Here is a 26,495-nt window from a genome sequence, read left to right as displayed (position 1 = left end):
TCTGTGACACCTAGGGACCCCCCAGGGTGGGAGCGGGAGTGTGTGAGACTGAGCAGGAGACCCAGCTCCCCAGGCCCTGGAGAGGGTCCTGCTGACAACAAGACAGGAGGAGTCAGCACTAGGCAAGGGGTGTCTCAGGACATGCTGTCAGACAGGTGAATTGAGGACAATGACCACGAGCCAGGGTCAGGAAGCTGGGAGGACCAAGCCAGCTGCAGATAGTTGGGACTGGCCCACCCCCACTTCCACGTGGGCAGTGGGAGGGGGCAAAGGGAAAGATTGACAAAAGCAAATTCAAGACTAAGTTCCCAGGCCCTCAGGTACAGCAGGGCTCTCGAGGTAAGGAAGTAAGATGGGGACCCACCCAGGACACTGCAATCTGCCTAACAGTTACCAGGTGCTGAGTACTACACGCACCAGACACTGTGCTTGGTATTTCCATGAGCATCTCATTTACACGTCCTAGGAGGAGGCATCCTCATTTACCAGATAAAAAGTGGGGTTGGTTGGTGGGCTCAGGGGGCTTAGTGCTGGTCACACAGCTGGGGAGGGGTGGGGCTGGGCCTGTGCTCACCTTGGCACATCACCTCCTAGAAGGAGAGAATGAGGCAGACGTCCAGTGTCCAGAGCTGGGTACAGAGGGAGAGGCCCAGCTCACACAGGGACCATAGGCGGGGACCCCCAAGTGGTGACCAGAGGTTCCTTTAAATCTTCTAGCCTTGGGCTGGGGGTAAGCTGAGTCTGCAAATGGGAGGACAGGGAGGCTGCACCTGACCAAGGTCCCAAGGGCATCAAGAATGTGGAGGTGAACATCTCTCCCTCTGAGGCTCAGGGAGAAGCCCAGTGCTTCCCTGGGGAACAACTTTGCCGGACTTGGTAAATGGAAAGCTCTGCTCCCTGCAAAGGCAGCTGGGGGTCAGAAATGAAAAAAGTTACAAAGAAACAGCCTGGACCAAGAGTCCAAGGCATTTAATTATTGCAACACTGTGGGTAGTGTCCATCTGTGAGCATAACCTTCCCCCAGGAAAACTTGCCTGCATCATGGAATTAAGTAGCAAGAGAGGCGATTAAATCTTCTGGGACTTACCAGGAGGAAGTGGAAAGGTGAAGGCCCTCAATGAGTGCTAGCAGCCAACCACTCAGGATTCAGAAATGCTCACCTGCTGTCTGCCCAGGCTGCCTGGCTGGAGGAGCAGGAAGGCCTGGCTTCTCAGCAGGTCCCGCTGGCCTTCCCCAGCCAAGCTCGGGTCTAACCAAGGCCCTCACTGTTGGGCCCCATGCGGCCTAATGTCTGACTGGCCACCTGATAACCACAGAATGGCTCAGTTTCAGCCACCAAGTTTCAGGTCCTGCTGGGCACAGGAATGCTATAAAAAGCATGCTGGGAACAGAGAGTCAATCTGTTCTGCCACCTCTCCCCTCAGAGTCCATTTCCCTGAGGGATCAGGAAAGAATCCAGAGAGCTTGTCAGGTGGCTGGAATGAGGCTTCTCTTCTCCGACCACTGTGGACTGATAGTGAAGGCCCCCCCGAGTTCTGGAGACTTTCTGTTTCCCACTCTGAGGTTCCAGAGGACGGTCACGGGCACAGCAGCCCTTCCTCTGCCCAGCCTTGTTATCTGAACCTCACTGAGATGCTCCTGGTTCCCCCCTTGGGGCTGCTGGCCTGATTCATCCTTTCCGGGAGGCTGCCCGACCCCCACCCAGACCCACCAAATCCAGGCTGTGCAGATGCCAAGGCTACTAGGAGCTCACTGCGACAATGGGCACGGACACGAGGTGGAGAGCCCCAGGGAGGGGAAAGTAGAGGGGATGCCGTGCGAAGCCTACAACAGAGCTCACAGGGTCCTTTGTACCAGGCGTTAGTGCTGGCCGCACAGCAGGCCACTTGCATACTGATGTGTCAAAGCCAGTTCATGAGAAAACCAACTTCCAGCGGCCAGGCCCACTCAGTCAGCCTTGGTTGGTGTTGGGAGGAAAACATGGAAATCACCGGATTTGGGACCTCAAGGTTTCACTTAAGGATTATTTCTCTGAGGACAACCTTTGTCCCTCACCCCCTACACCTCCTAGAGGAAATCAACTCTGACTATTCATTGGAAAGACTGATGCTGAAGCTCCAATACTTTGGCCACCTGATGCGAAGAGCCAACTCACTGGAAAAGACCCTGATGCTGGGAAAGATTGAGGGCAGGAGGAGAAGGCAGCGACAGAGGATGAGATGGTTGAATAGCACCATCGACTCAATGGACATGAGTTCGAGCAAACTCCGGGAGATAGTGAAGGACAGGGAAGCCTGGTGAGCTGCAGTCCATGGGGTGGCAAAACCTGACACAACTTAGTAACTGAACAACAACAACCCTACCACCTGCTTCTTTTCTGAACAGATCCCTTACCCAGCGAATACAGGACAGTCAGAACCACAGCCTCTGGTTGGAAGGAACAGAACCACAGCCTCTGGTTGGAAGGAACCACGGAGCCACTGCCTGACCACCCCCTACCTCTGCAGGAAACTTGGTTACAAAGGTGAGACCCGCACGGAAGCCACTTGAACCAGCTGTCCCACGGCTCCCCCCAACCCATGGGCCGTGTCCTTATCCACAGGCCAGGCCCTGAGATGCATTTGATGGTAGTGATAGCCCGTCTGCATTCCCTAATCCCTCCTCTCCAGTTGAGCCCCAGCGCCTTTCCGCTGTGCCCTATACCCCTGCCTACCTCCTCGCCACTTCCTGACTTGCCCGCAGCCCTGCCGAATAACAGCCAGACACCATATTGGAACGTGCGTCCTAGCAGTCGGCCCGATCCTGCCTCTGTCCCTGCCACCCTCCCCTCCGTCCCCAGCCCACTCCCTCAGCTGCTTCCCACCTCCAAAAGGGCAATGCTCCTTCACACCCTCATGGACTCACCACTAACGGGGCCTCCCAAACCTTCTTCTATGTCTGGAAAACTCTGAGCCTCAGCTGAAATAGCGGCCCCTGTCATGAGGGGCCCTTCTTCCTTGGGGCTTCTTCAGCAAAAAGGGGGCTGAGGGGAGGCCCCCAGGTTCTCTGCCACACCAGCATGGTGGACCCCACACTCAGAATGACCCATGCTTAGGTTTAATGCTCTGCTATCTGAAGTTATTTCTGAACAAAGACCCCACCTTTCCATTTTGCCCTGGGTTCTGTCCTCCGCTGCCTCCAGGGCCCTCAGGGAGCTCACCTCTGGTGGCCCGGCCAGCAGCACCGGTCCAGGTATGATGAGTGTGTGGCCGCTGCTCTGTGCCAGCCTGTCTCCACCCACAGAAAACAAAACCTCACAGCCCTGGTGGCAGAGCCAGGGGCCCCATGACTGTAGCCTCTTGGCAGAGAGAGGAAACAGGGAGCCAGTATGGGAGGCCTGCCTTTGGGCTGCTGTCTCAACAGGGTCATGGCTCCTCGGAGCCCAAGGGAGGCTCCGGCTCACCCACCGGGGTAGAAATGCTATGGAGAGCGTGGGAGAAGCACCCTTCCTTCCTCTGCTTCAAATGCTCCAGAAACCATCCAAATACATCTGAGATTGTTCACATTTGTGAAAAAAAATGCCACTTAGAATGCCACTGTCCTGTCTTCTGGACAATGTTCCCCTGTCTTCTGGACAATGTTCCTATCTTGCTGAAGTATCCTAGCAAAAACAACATCTGTACACTAGAGTGACCACACGAAAGTGGTGATGATAACACCTTTCACTTCTCTGAAACTTTTACTTCCAAAGCGCACAAGGTATAAGGGAAAAAACATGGACTGTGGCATCGGTGGTTACAGCTGTCTCCTAGTGTGCATGCTCACCAGCAGTCAGACTTCCAGCAAGTCCCTCAGCGCCACCCCACAACCCCACCCCGGAGCCTCAGTCTTTCTCACAGAAGATGGAGAAGTAATGTCTACCTGACACAGGTGCTGCAAGCAGCAGAGACCTGGCAGCAAAGCCTTAGCACAGCATGGATGCTGCTGCTGCTAAGTCGCTTCAGTCATGTCCGACTCTGTGCGACCCCATAGACAGCAGCCCACCAGGCTCCCCCGTCCCTAGGATTCTCCAGGCAAGAACACTGGAGTGCATTGCCATTTCATGGAGTGCATTATAAATTCCCAGGAAACAGTAGCTCGCGTCACTACCCCCACGGTCAGGATGCTATGAGCAGTGAGGGGAGACTCAGTTAGGAGAGCGTTGCAAGCCCATTGCCCATCTGTGGGTGATCTCACATCTCAGGGTGCCTGGCGGCACAGAGCCACAGCAGGTGTGCAGAGCACATGGGGAGGCGCTCCCCTGCTGGAGGCTGGCCCTTGAGATCATACTCTGAGGCGAGCCCTCTGGACAGGTGCGACACGTGGGATGGAACACAGTGATGGGCAGCAAGTGCCAAGGGAAGGCGGTGGAGGGTCGGGGGGGAGCACTGGTGCTGATATCAGAGCCAGAAGGTCTGAGCCTTGAACTTCTGCTCTGCTACTTACTGGCTCCTTACTTGGGGAACTGACTGAACTCTTTGTGCTTCAGCTTTTCTCATCTGTCAACGTGAGTAACTACCTTCCTCACAGGGAGCCCAGTGATGAACATGGAGCTAACTCTGTCCAGTTACTTTTGAGTCCTTTCCAAGACTAACTGCATGGCCCCCTTGGGTCCATCAGGAACCCAATATTCTTACAATAAATTTCCCTGTCTTGATATGGCAGCATAAACTAGCTTCAGTTTCTTGCATCCACTATTTCAACTTTATTATCAACAAACTAGCTCTTTTGACCTTCCTGGTTTCTAGATACCTCATCGTGACAGTTGCTTTCCCTTGCTTTTTTTTGGGGGGAGGGGGGAACTAAACAAAGAACTCCAGATGCAGTCTGTCCTGTACAAAGAAAAGTGAAACCATTATCTCGGGGTTCCATTAATGCAGCCTCAGTTGGCATTATATTTTTTTTAAAGCAACACTAGTTATTCACACGGAGCCTTTGAGAATTAGAATCTACCAGATCCTTTTCTTAAAAGCTACTATCAAACCAAGTTTCCTTTATCTTATTAATATTCTGAACTAAATGCAAGACACTAATCCTGATGATTTCAACCCCACTTCATCTTGAAAAATGTTCTTAAATCTTGATTCTCGTGCTTTGTAAGTAATCTATTTTCTCCAGCTTTGTGACCTTCCCACCTTTGATAAGCAGTTCTCCCACAAGTTAATCTCAAGCTGATAGTAAACATGGACAGACAGGAGACAGTGGGAACCTCAGTCAAGCCTTCCTCCAGCTGATGTCATCAACACTACTAGAAAGCAGATTTACTCAGCTATGCGTCTGCCCAGCTATGCTATTGCCAACCTATGGTACCCATCTTTGTATCAGGATGTCATTAGAAATTGTCTAGAGACATCTTGAAACCCAGGCATCTGGTGTGTGCTGTACATCCTCGCCTCCTCAGTTTCATGTACCTATTTCTCCAAGTAAAGCATCCTTTGGGTGTTTTTCACGCATCCTTCTTTAGCTTTCCTGACACACTGCACTAAACATCCCATGCATCACAGATCTACAGAATCCACTTACATGTATTTTTTCTGGTTAGTTCTGCCTCCTTCTATATTTCATAATTGCCTCTTTAAACTCAGTGACTATAAGGCTTTTATGTTTTTAAAAACACCATCTGGATTGACTAATCATTGCAACTGATCAAAACAACATAAATATATTACAAAATACAAGTATTATAAAATAAAATTTTATTGGATGTGCAACTTTAATGAGATGGGGCTTTCCCCACCCAAATAGTCCATGTATATTAAAAATATGACTTATTACTAAATAAGACAGGGATCAGCATCAATTCTACTCCTATATTTTATTTGTATAGATTAAACCACTCTCTCCAAAATTTATTCACGTCAATAGGAAGATGGGAATAGGAGTCTGTTACAGCAACATCACCTTATTCTATGAGTATCTTCTGAGCTAAAAGCCATAAATAAGCATTTTAAATTTTTAATAATTCATTATCTGACAACTTGATTAGGCCAATCTCTGCCTCTCCTTTTTTTAAAAGCAAAAAGACACTTGGAAAAAAAACCTGAGTTAGAAAAAGATTTGTAATCTGGTCATTAGAGTTCTTCACTTTCTCAACTTTCATACCACATTCTGAACTGTCCCTTTGCTGGAGTGAGGCAACCCTGTAAGATTTAGAATGGGTGAGAGGTATGCTTGTGGGTCGTAAAACGGGTGAAGAGAAGTTGGGAAGGTGAAGAAGGAACAGAATCAATTATAGAACATGAGGAAACTCCAAAAGGCCACACTGCAGTGTAAGCAACTGTGTGACCGCAACCATGTGTTTCTGAGCATGGGTGTTTCCCTGGAGTCCAGGGTATGTCTGCTAATCTCCACCTTGGCCGTCATTAGTGCTTATGAAAGCCCAGAAGATACAGTCATATATCTTTAAGATCCCTGTAATTTTTCTGGCTCCAACCAGATTCTTTCATTACAGAAGAGAACTTACTCTCACTGCCTTCCCATTTTCTGAGCAATGAAAGTGACAATAAAGCAAAGAATGCATCTCACAGTCTGGTGCTTCTGGTGGCAGAAATCTCTAGAAGTATGGCTGGCTCTCCATCACCACTCTGCCTGCCTCTGAGCCAGTGTTTCACCTTTGTTCTCATCACTCGTACATCCTCCTCCCTCCCTCAAGTCCTTAGCTTGGAATGTATCTTCATATGCGATATTTCTTCCCCACCGTTTAATTATATCCAGTTAAATCCAGACAAGGCAAGCCATGCTCCCTCCATTACAACAGAGTTGTCCATTCCATCTGATCAGATCAGAAAAGGTGAAAGGTTTTCTTCATATTTTATAGAAGGGCAAAGTGAAGATCAGACTATCCAAGGCACAGAGCAAGCTCCAGGAGACTAGAAATGAAGGCAGGAGCTTTTAGGTTTCCACTAACACTCCCCCACCCAATTTCATCCGTCAAACAAAGATAATAAGTTAAAGGCACCAAAGGTACCATGCCAACTTGAGGAAGCCAATATACTGAGGGCTGTGTACTGACTGGAGATTTTAAAAGTCCACCTGCATCTTGAAGGCACAGCACAGAGAAGGCTGAGCTGGAAGACAGAATACAAACTCCCAAAGGCCTCTCATAAGTCACAAAAGTTATCAGAGGCCAAAGCACGACGACCAATGTTAACAAGTCGAAGCACATGAGGAGGTGAGAACTTACCGTGTCCCCGATCTTCAGGCCCTCGCACTTCCTCTGACCAGGGTAGGATACACCGTCCTGGCAGGTAGCAGTGAAGAAGAGATTAAGATCCTCAGGCTGATCCCAGACTGACAGTTCCACTTTAGACCGGATGCTCTGAACAGAGAGAGAAGAAGCCAGAACCACTCAGTCAAGGCTACAGCTGAGATGCTCTCCACACTGGTTCTCTGATGCCCACATGGCTTCCTCTGACTCTGGGGTCTCAAGCCAAGGTGAGAGCCATTGGGCTAGATTCGCTGCTCCTCCCTCATCCCTTTCCTCCTCTCCACATCCACACACCATCCTACTAGGCTGGGCCTAAGGTCTCCCTCTGTGAGCTCAGAGAAGTGACTAGTGGTCCACCTGCCCCACGATAACCTCATCTGCTTCCAAGGGTGATGAGCAGTCCCTGCTCACCTCTGCAGAGCCATCTCTCATCCCCACCCTCAGCTTCAGACATGGAGCTCTTCATATCTCGCCATGTGCTCTCTAGACCATGGGCCTTGCACATGCCTGGGGTAACAGTCCTTTGCTCAACTGCTCCTCTCTCTCCTCCCCTGACCAGCTCCTTATCATCCTTTCCCAACAGCTCAGCAGGTACTTTCTCCCAGAACCCACCCTCCACTGCTCACCATCACATCCATCCCCTATCAGATGAGGTCCACATTCATGAGCTCTCAACTACCTTCTGAGAGAATAACATGTTACGTGTGGATTATGTCAAGACAATGGATGAAACCAAAATCAAGTTAAAATTATCCATCAGAATAGAAAAAAGACTAAAAATACCAAATGTTGGAAAGGAGTTGGGGCAAGTGGGGCTCTCAAACCCTGCTGGTGGGAGTGTGAACTGGTACAACCCTCAAGAAAAACATCAGCTGGTACCTACTAATGCTTAGGTCAACCTTAGACAAGCAATTCACACCAGAATCATATCCAACAGAGATGTGTACTGACCAGCAGACACGTATGAGAATGTTCACAGCAATACTGTCTGTAACAGCTATAAACTGGAACTAACCAAATGCTTATCAATAGAACAGAATTTTTTTTCCAAATTACGGTGTGCTCATGTAGAATACCATACAGTACAAGAATGAATGAAACATGACTGCCTGTTGCCACACAGATGAATCTCATAAATATCACACAGTCTGAAAGAAACCAGATGTGCACAGCATACAAACTATGATTCTGCTTATTTATACTATCCCTTGGGGGATAGTAATAGAGGAGGACTTAGGAGTTCTGGAGGCTCTAATAGTAATATTCCATTTTGGCCTGGGTGGCTCAATACTCGTGGTGTATTTAGTTTTGTGAAAAGTCTACACAATCTTCTGTACATCTCCAAGTTTAAAAACTTGCCACTGAAAATCTCTAAGGAGGATATACTTTGGAGACAGAGGCCAAAGGAAGTAACTGACTTGTACTTAAGGTACATCTTACAGAAAGGATTTTTTTATACACTAAATACACTCAGAATAGCAGGTTGCACACACGTTCCAAGAGACACATGGATCTCCCTCCCCAGATCAACTGACAGCCCTTCAGCCCCCTCCCTCCCTCCTCAGGTGCACTCCAGGCAACCAGACTTTGGGCAGAGGAAGGCAGAAGTGCTTCTTGCTCTCCTAGGGCTGCTTATCTTTTTTTTTTTTTCTGCTGAGCATGTAGTGTTAAACCTGCATTAGTTAAATATGCAGTTTTCCCAACACATTGACAGCTTATTGAAAACACTCTCTGCAAAAAATAGTCTCTCCCTTTGCCACAAATCATCTAAGTGCTTCTACAACTCTAAAAATATTCTCTCTTAAATCCACTTCCTCTTCTCTCGGTAGTGCCAGCCTCCACTGGCAGAGGACCACGAGAATGCCACTCAGCACACACAGCTCCCCTGCTGAACGTGACCTGTTGTTGTTCAGTTGCTCAGCCATGTCCTACTCTCTGCAACCCCATGGACTGTAGCCTGTCAGGCTCCTCTGTCCATGGGATTTCCCAGGCAAGAATGCTGGAGTGGCTTGGCATTTCCTTCTCCAGGGAATCTTCCCGACCCAGGGATCGAACCTGCATCTCCTGCATTGCAGGTGGATTCTTTATTGCTGACCCATCAGGGAAGGGAAGCCCTGCTGAATGTGATTAGTTGTTTTTTTTTTTTAACAAACCTGTTCTCCCCCACTGAGCTGTGAATTTCAAGGACCATATCATATTTCTCTCTAAGACTGAACATAAACTTTTGTTGAATGGATGGATGGAAGGAAAGATGGATATTTTTAACAACAGCTAGGCTAGGCAGCTTGGGCTTAGCAGAAGAAAATTTTTGGAAGACAAGGTAAATTAAAATTGTATATTTTAATTGTAAGTGTGAGGATGAGGCAAAGCAGTTTATCATTAAAGGGCTAGGTAGACTGAAGCTATTTAAATTTCTTAGGCTCAGTCTCATGAAATGCGAAGGCCCCATGGCTCACAAACAAGACATTGGGAAAAAGCATCAGCACTTGCCATCAAGATCTGCTGAAGCTACCACCTGGAAGCATTAACAGGGAACTTGGTGGAGGGAGAGGACACTGAGCACTGAACTCCCAGTCGATGCATCGGTAACCATAGCAGACGGACATGGAATCCTATCTCCTCCTCTGGCCGTGAGACCCCTAAGCTTTGTGTTCAGATCCACAGTATATTACTCTTGATCCTCATGCTGGCTCTGGAATGAGAAACTCTTTAAGATGTTAGTGAGGGTAGGAACTGTGGAGATTATTCAGTTCAAACTTCCCATTTTATGGAAGTGGGAACTGAGGCCACCTAGCTGACAGGGGCAGGATCAGAACCGGGCCTTCTGGGTCCCCCTGCAGTACTCTCTGCAGTTACCAGGCCATACACTTCCTAACTGGAAACTGGCTCTAACCTTGGGGAGTGTGGATGCTTAGGACATATCCTGGTTGACTCAGTCTCCCCTCAAAGATTAAGAGTTTCTGGAGGGTAGCACTGTGTTCTGTTCAGTTTTATCCCCAGGGGGTAGCATGATGCCTGTCACATGTTAAGCTGTCTCTGTTGAATGAATGAAGGAAGAAGTGGATGGGGTAGAGGATACAGTAGAAGATCAAAGCCACAGCCCACGCAGTTGTGATGCATGAACACGTTATGTGTCACTCCTGAAATTCAATGAATTCCTCCCAAATTTGCCTCTGAATATGATTCCTTATTCCTCACACCCCAGAACAAGTAGACAACATCAAGAATGTCAAGAAGTTTAAAGGCTGTTAAATACCCAGGCTAGATGACATCTGCAATTGTTTTAAGGCAGGCCAGCTGCGGAGCGGGAGGGGCAGACTGTATGGCAACAACGAAAACAGAAACGTGCTCGGTGAGGAGGCCTCTGACGTCACCCTCCACATGCAGCTCTAGTGGCGTCCAGCTCACCCTGTCCTTGCTCATCCTGAAAAGGGACCCCTAGGATTTCTCTCCGAATTCGACCCTCCCTTTGTCTATGTGACACAATGCTGGTGTCATACGTGCACACACGCGTGCACCTAGTGCCCTACCTCCGAGCTCTGGAAGGGACCCTCCCACCAGCACCCTCTATACAAGCAAAGCTCCACACTGGGGATCCCTCACAATGAAGAATCTGGCATAGTGAGAAAAAAATGTAGAAATCAAAGCCCAGAGGTACAGACATCCCACCATGAAAGCTGAGAACAACAGACTCAATTCTACAAGATGTTACATTAGACACACCCTTCCCGCTGCACTCCCTCCCCAGCCTCGAGTCACACCATTCCGTGTGCTGTGTGTGCTCCACTGCAGTCCCTTTAGGATGTCCCCGCAGATGTGTGCCAGCACTGGCGGAGGCAGGAGTCCACGCCACGCTTAGTCATGCCTTGTGTGACTCACAGGAAATCCACCACAAAGTGCAGAGGCGGGAAGGTGACGTCGAGAAACACAAACAGTCCAGTTAGAGCCATGCCCTGACCCTGACCGGGGAGAGAAGCAGGTGAAAGGATAACCAGAGCCCCTACCACGGGCCAAAGTACACAAACACACGGACCCGTGCAGGCTCAAATCCAGGAGACGTGTGGGCGGCTGAGGCCCAGTCCTTACCAGAAAGGACCGCAGCCAGTGAATAGAGTGCTAATGAACACTGAGCACCAACGTGCCCTCCAACACAGCTTCCACCAACTACTTTGCTCTGAATACCTTGCTGTTTCACATTTCTATATTTAATGTATTTCTTTAAAATTTCCACTGAAGGAAAGAGCAGAAGTAGGGAGTAACCAGGGTCCCAACTTTTTAGGGTGATCGACACGTTCACTGTGGTGATGGTTTTACAGGTGTGTACAAGTGTCAAAAACTCATCGAAGCACGCACTTTAAATCTGTACAGTGCATTATAAACTACAGTTTGTTAATTACTTCTCAAGAAAGCTGTTTTCGTTTTCCACTGAATATGAATAGCTACTTTGGATCGTATTCCAGAAATGCCCATTTTAAAGGGCAGGTTTCACACACTCACTCTGGAGTCACATGTCTGGTTTCCTAACATGTTTCCTTACAGACACACCAATCTAACTCAATGTGCAGCTATACTACTGGATCCACAGAGGTCCTCGGGGCCTCACTTCAGGTTCCAAATGTAGCCCCTGCCTGGAATAGATCTTTTCTCTACTCTGCCGGTTCCTGAATCCTCAGCCACGAAGAGGGCTCCCTGCTCCTCTCCAGACCTCTGCCTAACCCAGGCTCCTGGGTTTCCATTAAGAAAGCAAATTCATCTGTCGTGAGTCCTGCTCAGATCAATGCACCGTGCCTCAGACAGAGAGCAGCTCTGAGAATCTATGAGATTCCACCTGGGGATCCACCAAGGCCCCACACACCTGGTCTGCACTGGACCCGCACATGGTTGTGGATGTGCAGACCGCTCAGCCACACGGAACACTGACTGAGCACAGAGCCTTTTCCAGCTCTGGTGAGCCCCAGCTGCTAGTTCTACAGAACAGGGTGTCATGATGCCCTCCTTTATTACCATGAGGAGCAAGGGGGCCTGGGGCTTGGGCAGAAAACGCCTCCAGGGGAGCCCTGGAGCTCTGGCTGCCAGCTACCCAGGGTGTCAGAACTCAGGAGCTGACTGAGGATGGAGATGCTGGGAGACGGCTCCTCCCCAGAAGCCCAGGAGAAACCTGCAGCCCATCTAGAGTTCAGGACACAGTCACCTTCAGCCATTTCTTCCCCAAAGGCTCTGGCCTGGCAGGAGGTAAGCAGTGGTCACTGCACTGTGGAGAGCCAGTCAGCAACAGTCCCCCTGCTAACCCAGCAGTTTCCAAGCCCTAGGACTCCAGCAAGATGGGGCAAGCAGTCCAGGGCAGTCCTCCAGCTCTTGCTCTGACTCCCCTGTTCCGTGCCCAGAACTTGAGACCCTGGGCATCACAGTGAGGAGGGGGGGGCCTTGGGACAGTGGCGACATGGGGCTGGCCTGGCCCCTCCCTCACACACACCCTGCTCAGACTCCCTATGTTACACCTCCCACACACTGCGGGAATCTGAAAACAAAAAAGCATAGCTAACCTGGAAACCCGATCTCACCGGGCTCTGTGCTGGCCACTGGACACAATGAAGATTTAAGGTCAGAGATCAGAAAAGAGGATGTTAGTGTGAGAGAAGTGAGTTAGAAAAGGAGAAGGAAGTCCAATTTCTCTCAACAGCAAGTTCCAAGAATGAGGATCAAGAGTGTATGAGAGAAAGAGGACCCTTAGCTGCACAGAAGGGGGGGACAGGTACGTGGAGGAGGGAAAACCTGCCCCAACTCTCCTCACTGCCGCCCACTCACTGCCTTCAGGAGACCAGGAGAGGGATGGCACCCTACGCTCCAGGTCCTCTGTAACACGTGTATTACCTACAGCCCCTCGTCTAGCACAGCAGCGTTTTGTAACTCAAAGTAAGGCCATCACAGTAGGAAACAAATTCAACTGGAAAGACAGAGCTCCAAACGTGCATTTGTAAGGGCAAGTAAGATGGTTTTTCTAATACCATGTGATGCCAGCGCAGTTGATTATATTCCCAGGTTAGCCCACAGGTCTATTCTACATAATAGAGCCAGCTAAACTACATTTACTCTATGTAGAACTTTGTTTTTAACAGGCAGATGCACTCTGAATTCTGACTCGGGAACCACCAGGCCTCATGAGGGGCTGGGTGGGCACTGGAGGCTTCACAGGGAGGGGCACATACATGCCAGCACAAGAATCTAGGCTTGCCATTTTCCCGAGGAGAGGAGGTCTGCATCAAGCACTTCTTGGGTGTTAGGAATGGAGGGAAGGGGGTGGGAAGAAGAGAGATTTGGGAATTGCGGATGACTGGCTTGGGATGCAGCAGTGACCCCCTAAACCATGTCCTTAAGCACTGTACTCATTACTACAGCAGATCCAGGCTAACGGAGCTACAATAGCCCAGTATTTAACAGCCTGCAGGCTCCCTTAAAAAGGACGTGATTACAATGAAAGCCTAAGCATGTAGGCAAAAGACCTATTGTTGACTCTTCTGACCCAATTTGGTCTGCAGCTCAATGTGAAGCTCCAGGAGCCCGGGGAATTTCAGTCCTGCCCACCGGGAGGCAAGCAGTGTGTGTGCTTCTCACTTCTTGCCACAGGGAACACAGTGGCAAGACGGCCCAGGCAACTGGATGGGTGAAGAGCACCTGGACCCACCACCCAAGTGTGGTGCCCTAATGGGGACCAGGGTTACCATGAAGTCAGAACCCAAGCACGCCCAGGGGCCACCAGCCAGAGACTGACTGAGCCATTTGCTGCTTCACTGGGATCCACTTAGAATGTGAGTCAGCGTGGCAGGGGTGAGGGGAGACCAATGCACAGGCAGGATACCTTCTCTACCCCGAATCCAAATGAAGGAGGAAGACACCAAACTCAAGAGGCAGGAGGCAAGACACGGAACCAAGTACCCCAGCACAATGGCGCCCTTCCGACCTGAGTCTGCACCAGCTCCTGGAGCCTTAGGGGAGAGAGTAGGGGTGAAGGTGGGAAAAGAAATCGGTGACTTACATTGTATGCATTGATAATCAGTTGAAGTATATTTTTGGAGTCTCCGTGTAAAATCTCCACTGTTGTTCCAGGTATCAGGGCTGTAAAATTCTTGGGGGGAAAAAACAAAGAAAATAAATGAGCCCATTTTGCCTTTCCATCCTGTCAAACAGTGAACACTGCCCTACTGAGCTAGAATGGTCAGGGCTCTCAGCACTGCTTCTGCCACTCATGGGCACCATAACTCAGAGATGCCACAAGTAGAGGCAAAAACCAGCACGAGGGAATGGAGTTGTTCAGTAGGCTGTGGAATCTCGGTTCTCCAAGGTCTGAGTGAGAAGGGTCTGACAAGATCTGTTTCTAAAGTACAACATCAAGCTTCTTCCTGGAGACCCTTCCCCTCTGGCATGTAATGGAAAATGCTCTGAAATTCCATCCTCTAGTGTCAATATAGGGAGCCCTGGTGGCTCAGTGGTAAAGAATCCTCCTGCAATGCAAGAGATGAAGGTTTGATCTCTGGGTCAGGAAGAGCCCCTGGAGTAGGAAATGGCAACCCACTCCAGTATTCTTGCCTGCCAGGCTACAGTCCATGGGTTTGCAAGAGTTGGACACGACTTAGTGACTAAACCACCACCACCACCACCATCAGAATCAATGTTCTTGTCCTCTCTTCTAGACTACGTAGGTATTCCCAGTTTCTATTCAAGGATGCCCTCAACCTGTCCAGAAAGAGTGAAAGAGTAAACTCTGCCAACGGTCTCCAAGACAGTCTCTTTTCTTAGGAGGGAACTGAATGGAAATGGTGCCTTCCAAGGAGGTCTGGTATCTCTGGGTGAAGTCCTTGGCAAAGCAGTCAGCCTTCAAGTGGCTGCCTTTTCTTCTTTCACTGGTACCACAGCCTGTGTATGTCACTTACTAAAGGACAAAAACATCTAGAAATACCTGCCAACCTCAGCCTGCCTTGGACTGGACATGCCTCCTCCTTGAGGGAGGTGTACTTGGTTCTGAGCAGGGTTGGCCTAAGCCAAGGTGGGTCTCTTCCCTCCTGAAGCATCTGGAGTACAGTCCGTGCAACCACCTCTCTAAAAATGGTCCCTGTAAATGGCCGAGTCCTATCCTGCTATCTTCACTAAACAAAGACAGAAAAAACTCTTTCTCTTGTTTTCATCTAAAATTGATTCAGACTAAAAGATGCTAAGAACTTAAGAAGATGTAAGTGGCATTTTATCAATGATAATCTCAGGCAGGCACAGTAGAAATACATCTTCAGACAAAGGTTTTCTTGTGGATATTTAAGAGCAGCAGAGAGAGGGGACTGGGGTTGACTGTTCTAGAGGTGGGAATGAACTTCTCCTGACCTCTCATTTCAAAGGATGTCAGAGGTGAGCTGGGCTTCACACCCACCTTACACGAACACTCCGGGAGCAGCCAGCAGGAGAGTTGTAGTGAAAGGCGACTTGCCCATGATTGTGGGGGAGAAGCACATTCATGGAGAGTACAGCGGTGGCCCACGGACGACTGGGCCAAGTCTCGTAACAGACTCATACAGACCACTCTGTGCACTCAAGACACTGTTTTCTCTGGAAATTCCTGCCCCAGACTAACCCACTGGTCTCCCATACTCCGTGGGAAGACATACAAACTCTGAATGTAGCCTGACTAGATGCCTAGTTTTCTCTCTGCACATTTTCCCTTTATATCTTCCTTCCCTATTCCCTGGGTGTTTCCGTTTCATCATCTGAAAAACAGGAATTGATACTGTTTCTCTCATTATCAAATTAGAAACCATATGTTTAACTCGCCTGGTATGCTCTGCTATATGAATGCTTAAAGCCTCCTTAATACTATCATTTTCCACTAGATCAAGACAGGACTATACTCCACCCTCCTTTGGATCTCTGCCCACACAGAGCAGGGCTGTTAACACTCCTCATGTGGCCGCCCCACATTCCGTTCTCCCATTCATCTCAGAGTCAGCAGGGCCCCCAGATTCAGGCCACCAGCCTCCCTCATTCCCTTTCGAGTGTACCTTATAGAGCATATAATGGTTTTTTGTCACCGCAAAGATGAGGTTGATGTTGTTCTCTGCCAACTTCTCTCCGAGCAAGGCAAGGGATGGATAGTCCTAGGGCCAAGACAAAAGTCAAGGCTGTAACATTGCTCGCCAAGTAGAGACCCTAGCATCTGGCCCCAGCAAGCACTCAGTAACTCATCACCTGTGCAGATAACAAGCATCTTTCCCTAGCAGCCCCTTAATAGCCAAGCCCCCTGGGCAGCTCCTTACTGAGAAACTGTGTAGGAAAGATTCTCCAGAAAAGGACCCTCTGGCACCCACCAAACTAGACTCACTCTTCCTGCCCCCTCAACCCAGAATGGAGAAGTGATGAATGGAGGTCGCCCAGACTTGGTCTGTGTTTCCATCCCTTCCGCAGGAATGCAGCAGAGTCGGGAAGCCAGCAAAAGAGCAGCGACCACATCCTACCATCAGCACCTGTTTATCTGTCCTCTCTCCCCTAAGACTTTCTTCCTGATCTCCTCACCCTCTTTTCCTTTTCCCGTGCCCAGTGTCGGGCCTGCCAACGTCCTGCACAGGTTCTGCTCAGTCCTCTCACGGCTCAGAATGGGCAGAAAAGGCTGCTGACATTTGGACACGTTGGGCTGTGGCATGGGAAGGGGTACAGAGGAGGGAGGGAGGGAGAATGCTCCCTGAAGGATGCTGCAAGGCAGCTTAACAAAGTCCTGAAGGATTTTAAGGGCCTATAATGGGTCCAGGAGTCCTCATCAGTGAGGGTCTACAGTTATCAGGTAGTATAGTTAAGAGTTCTTTCCCTGGACTCCATTATTCTTGACTACCTCTTGAAACTGGAGAAAATGGGTTAGTCCAGCAAGATTTATAAAGAATTTCTCTCTAGTCAGCCACTCTACCAAATGCACTCTGGAAAGCACATTTGGGAAGAAAAAAGAAACTTTGTATAGAAGTGTGAAAAAAATCTTAATTGTTGGGTCTGGGTGATTGGTAGATAGAAGTTCATTTACTGGCCTATTGTATGTTTGAAATTCTGCATGAATTCTATTTAACTGCACAACCACAGTGACAGACTACCGGGAGTGGCAAGTCCTTGGGGCTTCTCATCCAGTACAGGACACCTGCCACCTGCCCCCAACATTGATGGAACTCAGGAAAGCCATTTCTAGAAACCAGGAAGTCTTGCCTTTGCTGGTGTTGCCCCAGACCTTCTGTCCCAGTTTTCTTCCCCTATGGGAACACAGTCCTCTCTCTTGTGTAAAATTGCCTCTTCCCTTTGACATCTATCCTGTCTTGCCCACCTCTTCCTTCGACTAAACACTCCCCGTGTGCGCTCATAACAGCAGAAAGATGAACCAGCTACAGAAATCCTTGAGAAACGCTCTAAGGTAATGATGAGAAGGAGTTCTAGAAGCCCAGTTGGAGGAGATGGAATAGAAACCCAGTCCCAAGAAAGGATGGGGAAGTCAGTGAACAGAGGTCCAGAGGAAGGTGGTCAAGGCTGGGTAAGGCCTCAGACCACAGGCAAGGTAGCAAGGGTGGTGCCAGGGGCCTGGCCCTCACCATCTGGTTGGACGCCGTGTACTCGTTGGCCTCGTTCAGGTGGCACTGGCCATCGTGTGGCTGCACCAGGCCCCCCAGCTTTCCGTCCAGCGCAATGTGGGGCACGTCATCCGTGGTGAACACCAGCAAGTGCAGTGCATCCTTTCGCCAGCCAATCTTCTCCTGAGGGACAGAGGTTGATGGGTTTAAAGGCATCCTGGCTGCTGCCCAAGCCTGCCCCGGAGCACCGGCCCTTCTCAGGGGTTGTGGTGTGGATCACAGGTGATCCTCTGCGTGCATAGCTGGGGATCACTCTACAAGCACTGGGGGATCGCAGAAAGCCAGCTGATGGGAAGCCGAGGGGCAGAGGTGAATCTCCATCGCAGGGCCCACCTGTGCCTGGAACCCCTCGCTGCAGGCCCCCCTGCCCTCGCTGCTCCCACTCTCTACCTGACGGCCACTCCTCTTGGAGGCCTCCCCTTTGAGTCTCACCTAGTGTTCCTTCCACAGAACAGCCTTTAGCCTCCCCCAACTTCCCCACACTCCAACACACTTGGCTGGCTGCCATGGTCTAAGATGACTGGTAAGTGACCACTTCAGTCCCCCAATTAAGACACAAATCACTCAGAACAGAGCATCCAAATGACCAACAGATGGATCTGTCTTTGGAGAATCTGGTAAAATCTGCCATCTTTCTAGTAGATGTAAACCACTTCAATCATTAATTGAACTACTCCAGTGATTAAGGTCAATCAGATAAGGTCTCTTCTCCCTTTAACTGCTTCACTGTATGGAATATGTCCACTCTTCAGACAGAGGCACAGCTCAATACAGGCTATTCTGTCAGGGAAGGACTCTATTTTTAAATCTTTAACCACTGTGGCCCTGACACTACACAAATCACTCCTAACCATTACTATTAGGAGCAGCAAGACCCTAATACAGGGCAACAAAACCTGAGATTGGGGTGCTTTCATACCAGTAGTGAAAGAAAATGGGCAGCAGGATGAACACAGGAAGGGTTTAAACACTGCTGAGTTATCTGCACATGGACACTTGACACTCAAATAGGAGACTGGATTCACAGACTTTACAAGTTAAAAGCTATCACCTTATGGCAGATGAGGGGGTGAGGGTATCATCCTTTCTTATCACCAAAATGATGGACAAAACAGCTTTGAAGAGCTATGATATTTTCTCATTCACTCCAAAAGCAGCATGGAAATAAGTCACAAAAAGTCAGAGTAACACAAGGAAGAAAAGGTAGTTTGAAAGGAAGCCAGCAAGGACTGAAATTCAGGATACCAGCTGTGAGCAAGGAATCCACCTTTGGGGAATCAGTTTCCCAGATGCTCAACATTCAGCCAACAGACAACTACTGACCTCCGACCTCGCCCAGGCTCCATGGAAGGCACTGGGTCTATGAAACCATCTGTTCCAGACCTCAAAAAGCTTGCAGTCAAGCAGAAACACAACTTCAACGCATCAAGATAAGTGTGCTAAAGAAGGTAAATAGACTCTCAACAGAAACTGGGGGAGGAGGCAAGAAAGGTTTCCCAGGGCAGGGGAAACATAAACCGAGCTAAAGGTGAGGAGGACCCTTCCAGGAAGCTGGAAGACATGAGGGTGAAGGCAGAAGTTGGGGATGGGGAGGTGTCCTAGACACTAGTAAAGGCACAATAAGAAGGCCAGGTACAGAGGACAGAATCTCCTCTGTCCATGGACTTCTCCAGGCAAGAATAATGGAGTGGGTTGCCATTCCCTTCTCTAGGGAATCTTCCCAACCCTGAGATCAAATCCAGGTCTCCAGCATTGCAGGCAGATTCTTAACCGTCTAAACCACCAGGAAGCCCAGTAAAGGCACAATGAGGAGGCTGGGCACATTTTCAAAACCCTGAGGAAGAAACCTAGAAAGTCCCTTACAGCAGTGAAATTCTAAGTTGTGACAAATCTAATTTAAGGGATTAGAAGTGGAGAGGAGTGGGTCTCCTTGGTGGCAAGACTGAGAATATATTAGGAGGGCTAATAACTGGCATATATGGGAACTCAACAATGAAAACTCAAACAATTTTGAAAAACAACAACAAAGTTGTGGAATTCATTCAATAAGGCCAAGACTTACTATAAAGCTACAGTAATTGAGACAGTGTGATACTGACAAAAGGAGAGACACATAGACCAGTGGAACACAACAGAGACCAGAAATAGACCCCACACATAGGACAATTTAATAGAATAATTAGACATCTATTTGAAAAAAAAATGAAGCTTAACCCATACCTCTCACTATGTACAAAAATGAACTCAAATAGGATCACAGACCTAAAACTATAATATGGCCAAAGGAAAGAAAGGAGAAAAAGCTTTGTAATCTTGGTTTGTAATCTTGGTATAAGCAAGACTTCTTAAATGATTCACAGGATGAAAATCTGAAGAACTGGACTTCACCCAAATTAAAACCATCTTCTCTTTGAAAGTTACCATTGAGAAAATCAAATGACAAGGCATGATTGGGAGAAACGTTTGGCAAAAAATAAAAATCTGATAAAGGACTTGTATTCAGAATGTACAAAGCACTCTCATAGGGTGATAACACCAACAACTGAATTTTTAAAAATAGAGACTTGAACAGACATTTTACCAAAGAAGAGATATGGATGGAAATAAGCACACGAAAGGACCCTCAACATCATTAGTCATTAAGGAAGTGCACATTAAACTCACAATGAGATGCCACTGGACAGCTATGCCAAAAAAAAGAGCCCTGAAGATACCAAGCGCTGGAAAGAATGTGGAACAACTAGAACTCTCATAATTGCTAGTGAGAATACAAAATATTTTGGCAACTTTGGAAAACAGTTTGGCATATTCCTATGAAGTTAAATACACACTGACCATCAATTCAGCAATTTCACTCTTTGGTATTTATCCAAGAGAAGTGAAAACTTTTGCTCACATAAAAACTACTATGCAAATATTTATATAGCAGCTATTCATGATCACCAAAATTTAGAAACAATCCAAATGTCATCAGTGGTGAATACATAGACATACCGTCATACAACTCTACGATGGAATGCTATTCAGCAATACGAAGGGACAAACTGCAGATACACACAACTCAGATGACTCTCCAAAGCTCTAGATTTAAGTGGAAAAAGCCTGACTCAAAGGGCAACTTACTGCCTAACTTCATTCAGAAGACATTCATGGAAAGACAAACATATAGGGACAGAAAACAGATCGGTGATGGCCAAAGGCTGAGGGCAAAGAGAGGAGTCAACAACAGACCACACCAGAAAACTTTCTGAGGCGAAAAATCATCTACATCTCTTTTTTCGTCAATTTTTTTCTTCATCTATATCTTAATTGTGGGGGTGGCTTTAAGACTTTATACATATAAAAGAGTGAATTTTACTCTATGTAAATTATCCCTTAATACACCTGACTTGAAAAAACCCTTAAAGTACACATCTTTTGACTCAATGACTCTCCTTCGGGAGACTATCTGCAAGAAGTATTCTGAAACACACATAGCAGTATTCTTACTAATAGTGACAAAACGGGAAAGAGGTGAATATCCTACTACTTGGGAACAGTTAAGTCAACTGAGATCTCTCCTCACTGCCATTAGAAATTATGTTCACAAAAAGTATGAAATTATTGTAAACATTTATAACAGTGAAAAAGAATACAGTACTGTAATTACAGTGTGATTACAAACCATGTTAAGAAACAAGCATCACTTTCTATTAAAAAGAGAAGAGACTGAAACAAAATACAGCATAATATCACTGGGGTTGAGATTAGAGGCAATATCTTCTTTCCCATTTTTTCCTCAACTATCTTTAATAAGCAAGTGCTTGCTACTTTAAAAGACTTGAATGTTGGCTCTGTCATTTGCCTCCTTTCCTTCCACGTCAGCTTCTCAAGTGGCACATAGAAACCTACAGGAGAGTGACAACCAGCAGTCAGAATAATGTGAAACTTGGGAGCTTGAAGGTGGGCATGGGAGGTTTTTGCCATCAGCAATTACCTGTGTAGATCTGACCAGATTATTTAACCCTCTATGTTTTTTCATGTTACTAAGAAGGAATAATAATACTTAAAAGTTTATTGATCACCTCCACTGTTCCATTCCATCTTCACCACAACCTTTATGAAGGAGGTAACATATTGTCATCTTGCAGATGAGGACACTAGTGTTCACAGACATTAAGAAACCAACCCAAGGTCACTGAACCAGTAAGGACCATAGGAGTCAGATTCAGATGATCTGCCTCTACACACAAAGCTGAACTATCCAATCAGATAGGGAGATGGGAGGGTGTGTGATAATTGAAATAATTGAAAGTACATGGTAGGCTCTCAATTAATGACAGCTGGATCCAAGATAAATATTTGTTGAATTGGAAGAAAGCATCTGAAACAGAAATAGTTCCACAAATGAATAGTGTAGCATAATAATATTAATTCCGTCTTCTCTGAAGTGGACTCTTACTGTGTAAGTGATGTTAACAAACTTGGCCAAGAGGTCGGGCTGTTCAGAATGACATGCTTATTCATTCACTCAAGCTTTGGGGCTTGGAGATTATACAAGCACTGACTCCAAAAAGAATTTACAATAGAAATAATTTTCCCACTGTCTGCCTGGACTATTCTGAAGGCTTAATCTTTGTATCCACATTTAGGACAGAGAGCAGTATTGGGAAAGTGAATTTTTTTTTTAAAGGGAATAACTATTAATACAAAATGGAGTGTGCCATGGGGGCCAGTGTATGAGAGTGTTGGCACAGGAAAGGCTGAGTTCAAGTCTTTGCTTTTTGAGACACTAAGTCAATCATGTCATCTAAGTGTCAGTTTCTTCATCTGTAAAATGAAAATAATCCTATTTTGCAGGGTGGATGCTAGGTTAACAAGTATTTAGTACATATGATGGACTTAAAAAAGGATCTATGGTTATTACTCTCAGACTAGTAATAACTTTTACATCTCTTCTCCTTTTACTGCTTAATATATGAGGCTCCGTCCACAGTTGCCATAGGGACAGTGAAGAATTGCAAACCAAGAAGTTTAAAAGCCTTCTATTAATTAAAACCACTGACACCCTACCACACATCTATTGGCTAAATATTAAAAAGACTGGCCATATCAAATGCTGAGGGAGAAAATGTAACCAACATACACTGCTGATAGGGATGTAAAGTGATACATGTACTCTGGAAAACAGTTTGACAGTTTCTTAAAAAGTTAAACATCTTCCACATGACCCAGCCATTTCACTCCAAAGGATTGACCCATGAGAAATAAAAGTGTAAGTTCAGATGCTCAGTCGTGTTCGACTATTTGTGACTCCATGAATGCAGCATGCCAGGTCTCCCTGTGCATCACCAACTTGCAGAGCTTACTCAAACTCATGTCCATAGAGTCAGGGATGCCATCCAACCATCTCATCTTTCCCAGCATCAGGGTCTGTTCCAATGAGTCAGTTCTTCTCATCAGGTGGCCAGAGTATTGGAGTTTCAGCTTCAGCATCAGTCCTTCCAATGAATATTCACGACTGATTTCCTTTAGGATGGACTGGTTGGATCTCCTTGCAGTCCAAAGGACTCTCAAGAGTCTTCTCTAACACCACGGTTCAAAAGCATCAATTCTTTGGCACTCAGCTTCCTTTATAGTCCAACTCTCACATCCATATATGACCACTGGAAAAACCATAGCTTTGATTAGACAGAACTTTGTTGGCAAAGTAATGTCTCTGATTTTTAATATGCTGTCTAGGTTGATCATAACTTTACTTCCAAAGAGCAAGCGTCTTCTAATTTTATGGCTGCAGTCACCATCTGCAGTGATTTTGGAACCCCCCAAAATAAAGTCTCTCACTGTTTCCATTGTTTCCCCATCTATTGGCCATGAAGTGATGGGACGAGATGCCATGATCTTAGTTTTCTGAAAGTTGAGTTTTAAGCCAACTTTTTCACTCCCCTTTTTCACTTTCATAAAGAGGCTCTTTAGTTCTTCTTCACTTTCTGCCATAAGGGTGGTGTCATCTGCATATATGAGATTATTAATACTTCTCCCGGCAATCTTGATTCCAGCTTATGTTTCATTCAGCCCAGTATTTCTCATGATGTACTCTGCATATAAGTTAAATAAGCAGGGTGACAATATACAGCCTTGACATACTCCTTTCCTTATCTGGAACCAGTCTGTTGTTCCATATCCAGTTCTAACTGTTGCTTCCTGACCTGCATACAGATTGCTCAGGAGGCAGGTCAGGTGGTCTGGGATTCCCATCTCTTTCAGAATTTTCCACAGTTTATTGTGATCCACACAGTCAAAGGCTTCGGCATAGTCAATAAAGCAGAAATAGATGTTTTTCTGGAACTCTCTTGCTTTTTCAATGATCCAATGTATGTTGGATATTTGATCTCTGGTTCCTCTGCCTTTTCAAATTCCAGTTTGAACATCTGGAAGTTCATAGTTCACGTATTGTTGAAGACTGGCTTGGAGAATTTTGAGCATTACTTTGCTAGCGTGTGAGATGAGTGCAATTGTGCAGTTGTTTGAGCATTCTTTGGCATTGCCTTCCTTTGGGATTGGAATGAAAACTGACCTTTTCCAGTCCTGGGGCCACTGCTGAGTTTTCCCAATTTGCTGGTATATTGAATGCAGCACTTTCACAGCATCATCTTTGAGGATTTGAAATAGCTCAACTGGAATTCCATCACCTCCACTAGCTTTGTTTGTAGTGATGCTTTCTAACGCCCACTTGACTTCGCATTCCAGGATGTCTGGCTCTAGGTGAGTGATCATACCAGCGTGGCTACAGGTCCACACAAAGACTTGAGCACATCTACATTATAGTGCTCCATTTATAATAGGCAAAAACTACCAAATATCCAAAACAACCCAGATATCCATCAATGGTGGATGTACAAACTGTGGTGTATCTATACAATGGAATACTACTCTGTAACAAAGGGAAGGAATGAAGACACTCAACAGCACAGATCAATCTCAAAACAATGGTTCTGAAATAAACCAGGACAAAAAAAAAGTATATACTGGATTCATAAAATTTTAACAAATGCAAACTCAAATGTAGTGACAGAAAGCAAAGTAGTGAGGGTCTGGGGAAAGAGGGCAGGAGATGCAGGAGGGAGAAATGACAAAAGAGCAAAAGTACTCGTTGCAGGGAGAAGGATATGTGTTTGTCATCTTGATTGCAGTGCATATATATCTCGTGGGTACGTATAAAAGTCAAAATTTGTCAAATTGTACACTTTCAATACATGCAATTTATTATACTAGGGGATTCCCAGGTGGCTCAGTGGTAAAGAATCCGTCTGCCAATGCAGAAGACACAGGAGACATAAGTTCAGTCCCTGGGTCAGGAAGATCCCCTAGAGGAGAAAATGGCAACCCACTCCATTGTTCTTGCCTGGGAAAATCCCATGGACAGAGAAGCCTGGCAGACTACAGTCCACGAGGTCGCAAAGAGTCGGACACAACTGAGCACACACTCGATGGATATATAATAAACTTATGTGTGCAAGCTCAGTTATGTCCAACTCTTTTGAGCCCGTGGACTGTAGCCTGCCAGGCTCCTCTGTCCACGGGATTTTCCCAGGCAAGAACAATGGAGTGGGTTGCCATTTCCGCCTCCAGGGGATCTTCCCAACCCAAGGATCAAACTCACATCTCGTGTGTCTTCTGCATTGGTAGATGAATTCTTTACCACTGAGCCACCTGGGAAGCCCATACATCCATTATACCTCAATAAAGCTTCTCTTTTTTGAAAAAGAAGGCTTAGTTTGCTCAGAAATTCATTCAAATACAGAAATTTAGATGACCAGACTCGATGTCAGTACTGCACTGGGAACACCAGTTATGAGTATTCCTTTGTCTGGTGGCGGTGTCCACAGAAGCAGCTGGGTGCGTGGGCTCCAATGAATGGATGAGTGGCAAATCTTGGTTCATGCCCACACCTTCCCTCAGCTTGTCTTTGTGACCTTGGGCAAGTTACTTTATCTTTCCCAGTCCCAGCTTCTCAGCTATAAGATGAAGATAATAATAGTATTGATAGAATAGGGCTGTTGAGGATGAAAACAAAAGCCACACACAAGGAGCAATCAGCTCAGTACCTGCATGATGTAAATAGAGAAGAACTGACAGTGACTGTCCTTGGTGTTTCCATGAGGCTGAAAATCTGTGACTTAAATCCAGAAGTGCATAATCTTGTTTTTGGATTGTAGGCATGTGATGTTTATCTCCTTTCTGCTCTCCGCATTTTCTAAATTTTTAGTTTAAATATATTCTCTTTTTTATAGAAAACTATTTTAAGAGGAAAAAAAGAGATTTATTTGTTTAGCTAAACTTTTCTCCAAGTCTCTGGGTAAAAACAAGATTTTAAAAAGCCAATCTCCTCCAACATGACAGAGGTCAGCCCTCAGATGAAAATGTCAGGGGTGGGCGGGACGAAAATGTGCTGGACTCAGAAGTCAGAAACCCAGTGTCTGGCCAAGACTGTAGTTCACTTGCCTTCTCTTTGGTCAAGTCTGCATCAAAGCCACACAAGGTCTGTTCCAGCCTCCCAACTCCCAGTTCCCACACACTGAGGAGGAGCATCTAGCGAAGACAGGGAACAGGACTCGTCTACTCCAGGCGCTCAGTGTCTGCTTCCACAG

The 26,495-nt window shown here is 46.8% G+C and overlaps 2 protein-coding genes across 10 annotated transcripts in view; one reads left to right on the top strand and one right to left on the bottom strand.

Moving 5' to 3' along the window:
• The window catches only part of ITGB5 (integrin subunit beta 5), a 116,210-nt gene that overhangs the window by 31,524 nt on the left and 58,191 nt on the right, over positions 1 to 26,495 (bottom strand). The window contains exons 6-9 of one of the 2 annotated variants that reach the window (XM_081571712.1): positions 17,827 to 17,988; positions 16,267 to 16,362; positions 14,259 to 14,348; positions 7,202 to 7,336 (exon numbers count right to left, since the gene is read on the bottom strand). In XM_081571712.1, the coding sequence (XP_081427838.1) occupies positions 7,202 to 7,336; positions 14,259 to 14,348; positions 16,267 to 16,362; positions 17,827 to 17,988 (483 nt within the window). The remainder of the gene's footprint in view (positions 1 to 7,201; positions 7,337 to 14,258; positions 14,349 to 16,266; positions 16,363 to 17,826; positions 17,989 to 26,495) is intronic. The other variant, XM_081571713.1, reaches the window with a different exon arrangement.
• LOC145538870 (uncharacterized) overlaps positions 1 to 26,495 on the top strand; it is a 35,895-nt gene that overhangs the window by 512 nt on the left and 8,888 nt on the right. For 3 of the 8 annotated variants that reach the window (XR_014077296.1, XR_014077294.1, XR_014077298.1), the window contains exons 2-4: positions 718 to 2,297; positions 2,386 to 2,524; positions 4,508 to 4,689. Coding sequence is in view for 1 of the 8 variants with exons in the window: in XM_081571721.1 (XP_081427847.1) it covers positions 2,386 to 2,524 (139 nt within the window). In the remaining 7 variants the exon portion in view is untranslated. Of the gene's footprint in view, positions 1 to 717; positions 2,298 to 2,385; positions 2,525 to 3,402; positions 3,559 to 4,507; positions 4,690 to 9,644; positions 9,910 to 26,495 lie in introns of those variants that run through there. The other 5 variants (XR_014077300.1, XR_014077297.1, XR_014077299.1 and 2 more) reach the window with 5 other exon arrangements.

This window comes from Giraffa tippelskirchi, chromosome 2, assembly GCF_054371585.1.
Source record: "Giraffa tippelskirchi isolate mGirTip1 chromosome 2, T2T-mGirTip1v1.2.pri, whole genome shotgun sequence".
Taxonomy (NCBI): Eukaryota; Metazoa; Chordata; class Mammalia; order Artiodactyla; family Giraffidae; genus Giraffa; species Giraffa tippelskirchi.
This window is presented reverse-complemented; position numbering and strand designations above follow the sequence as displayed.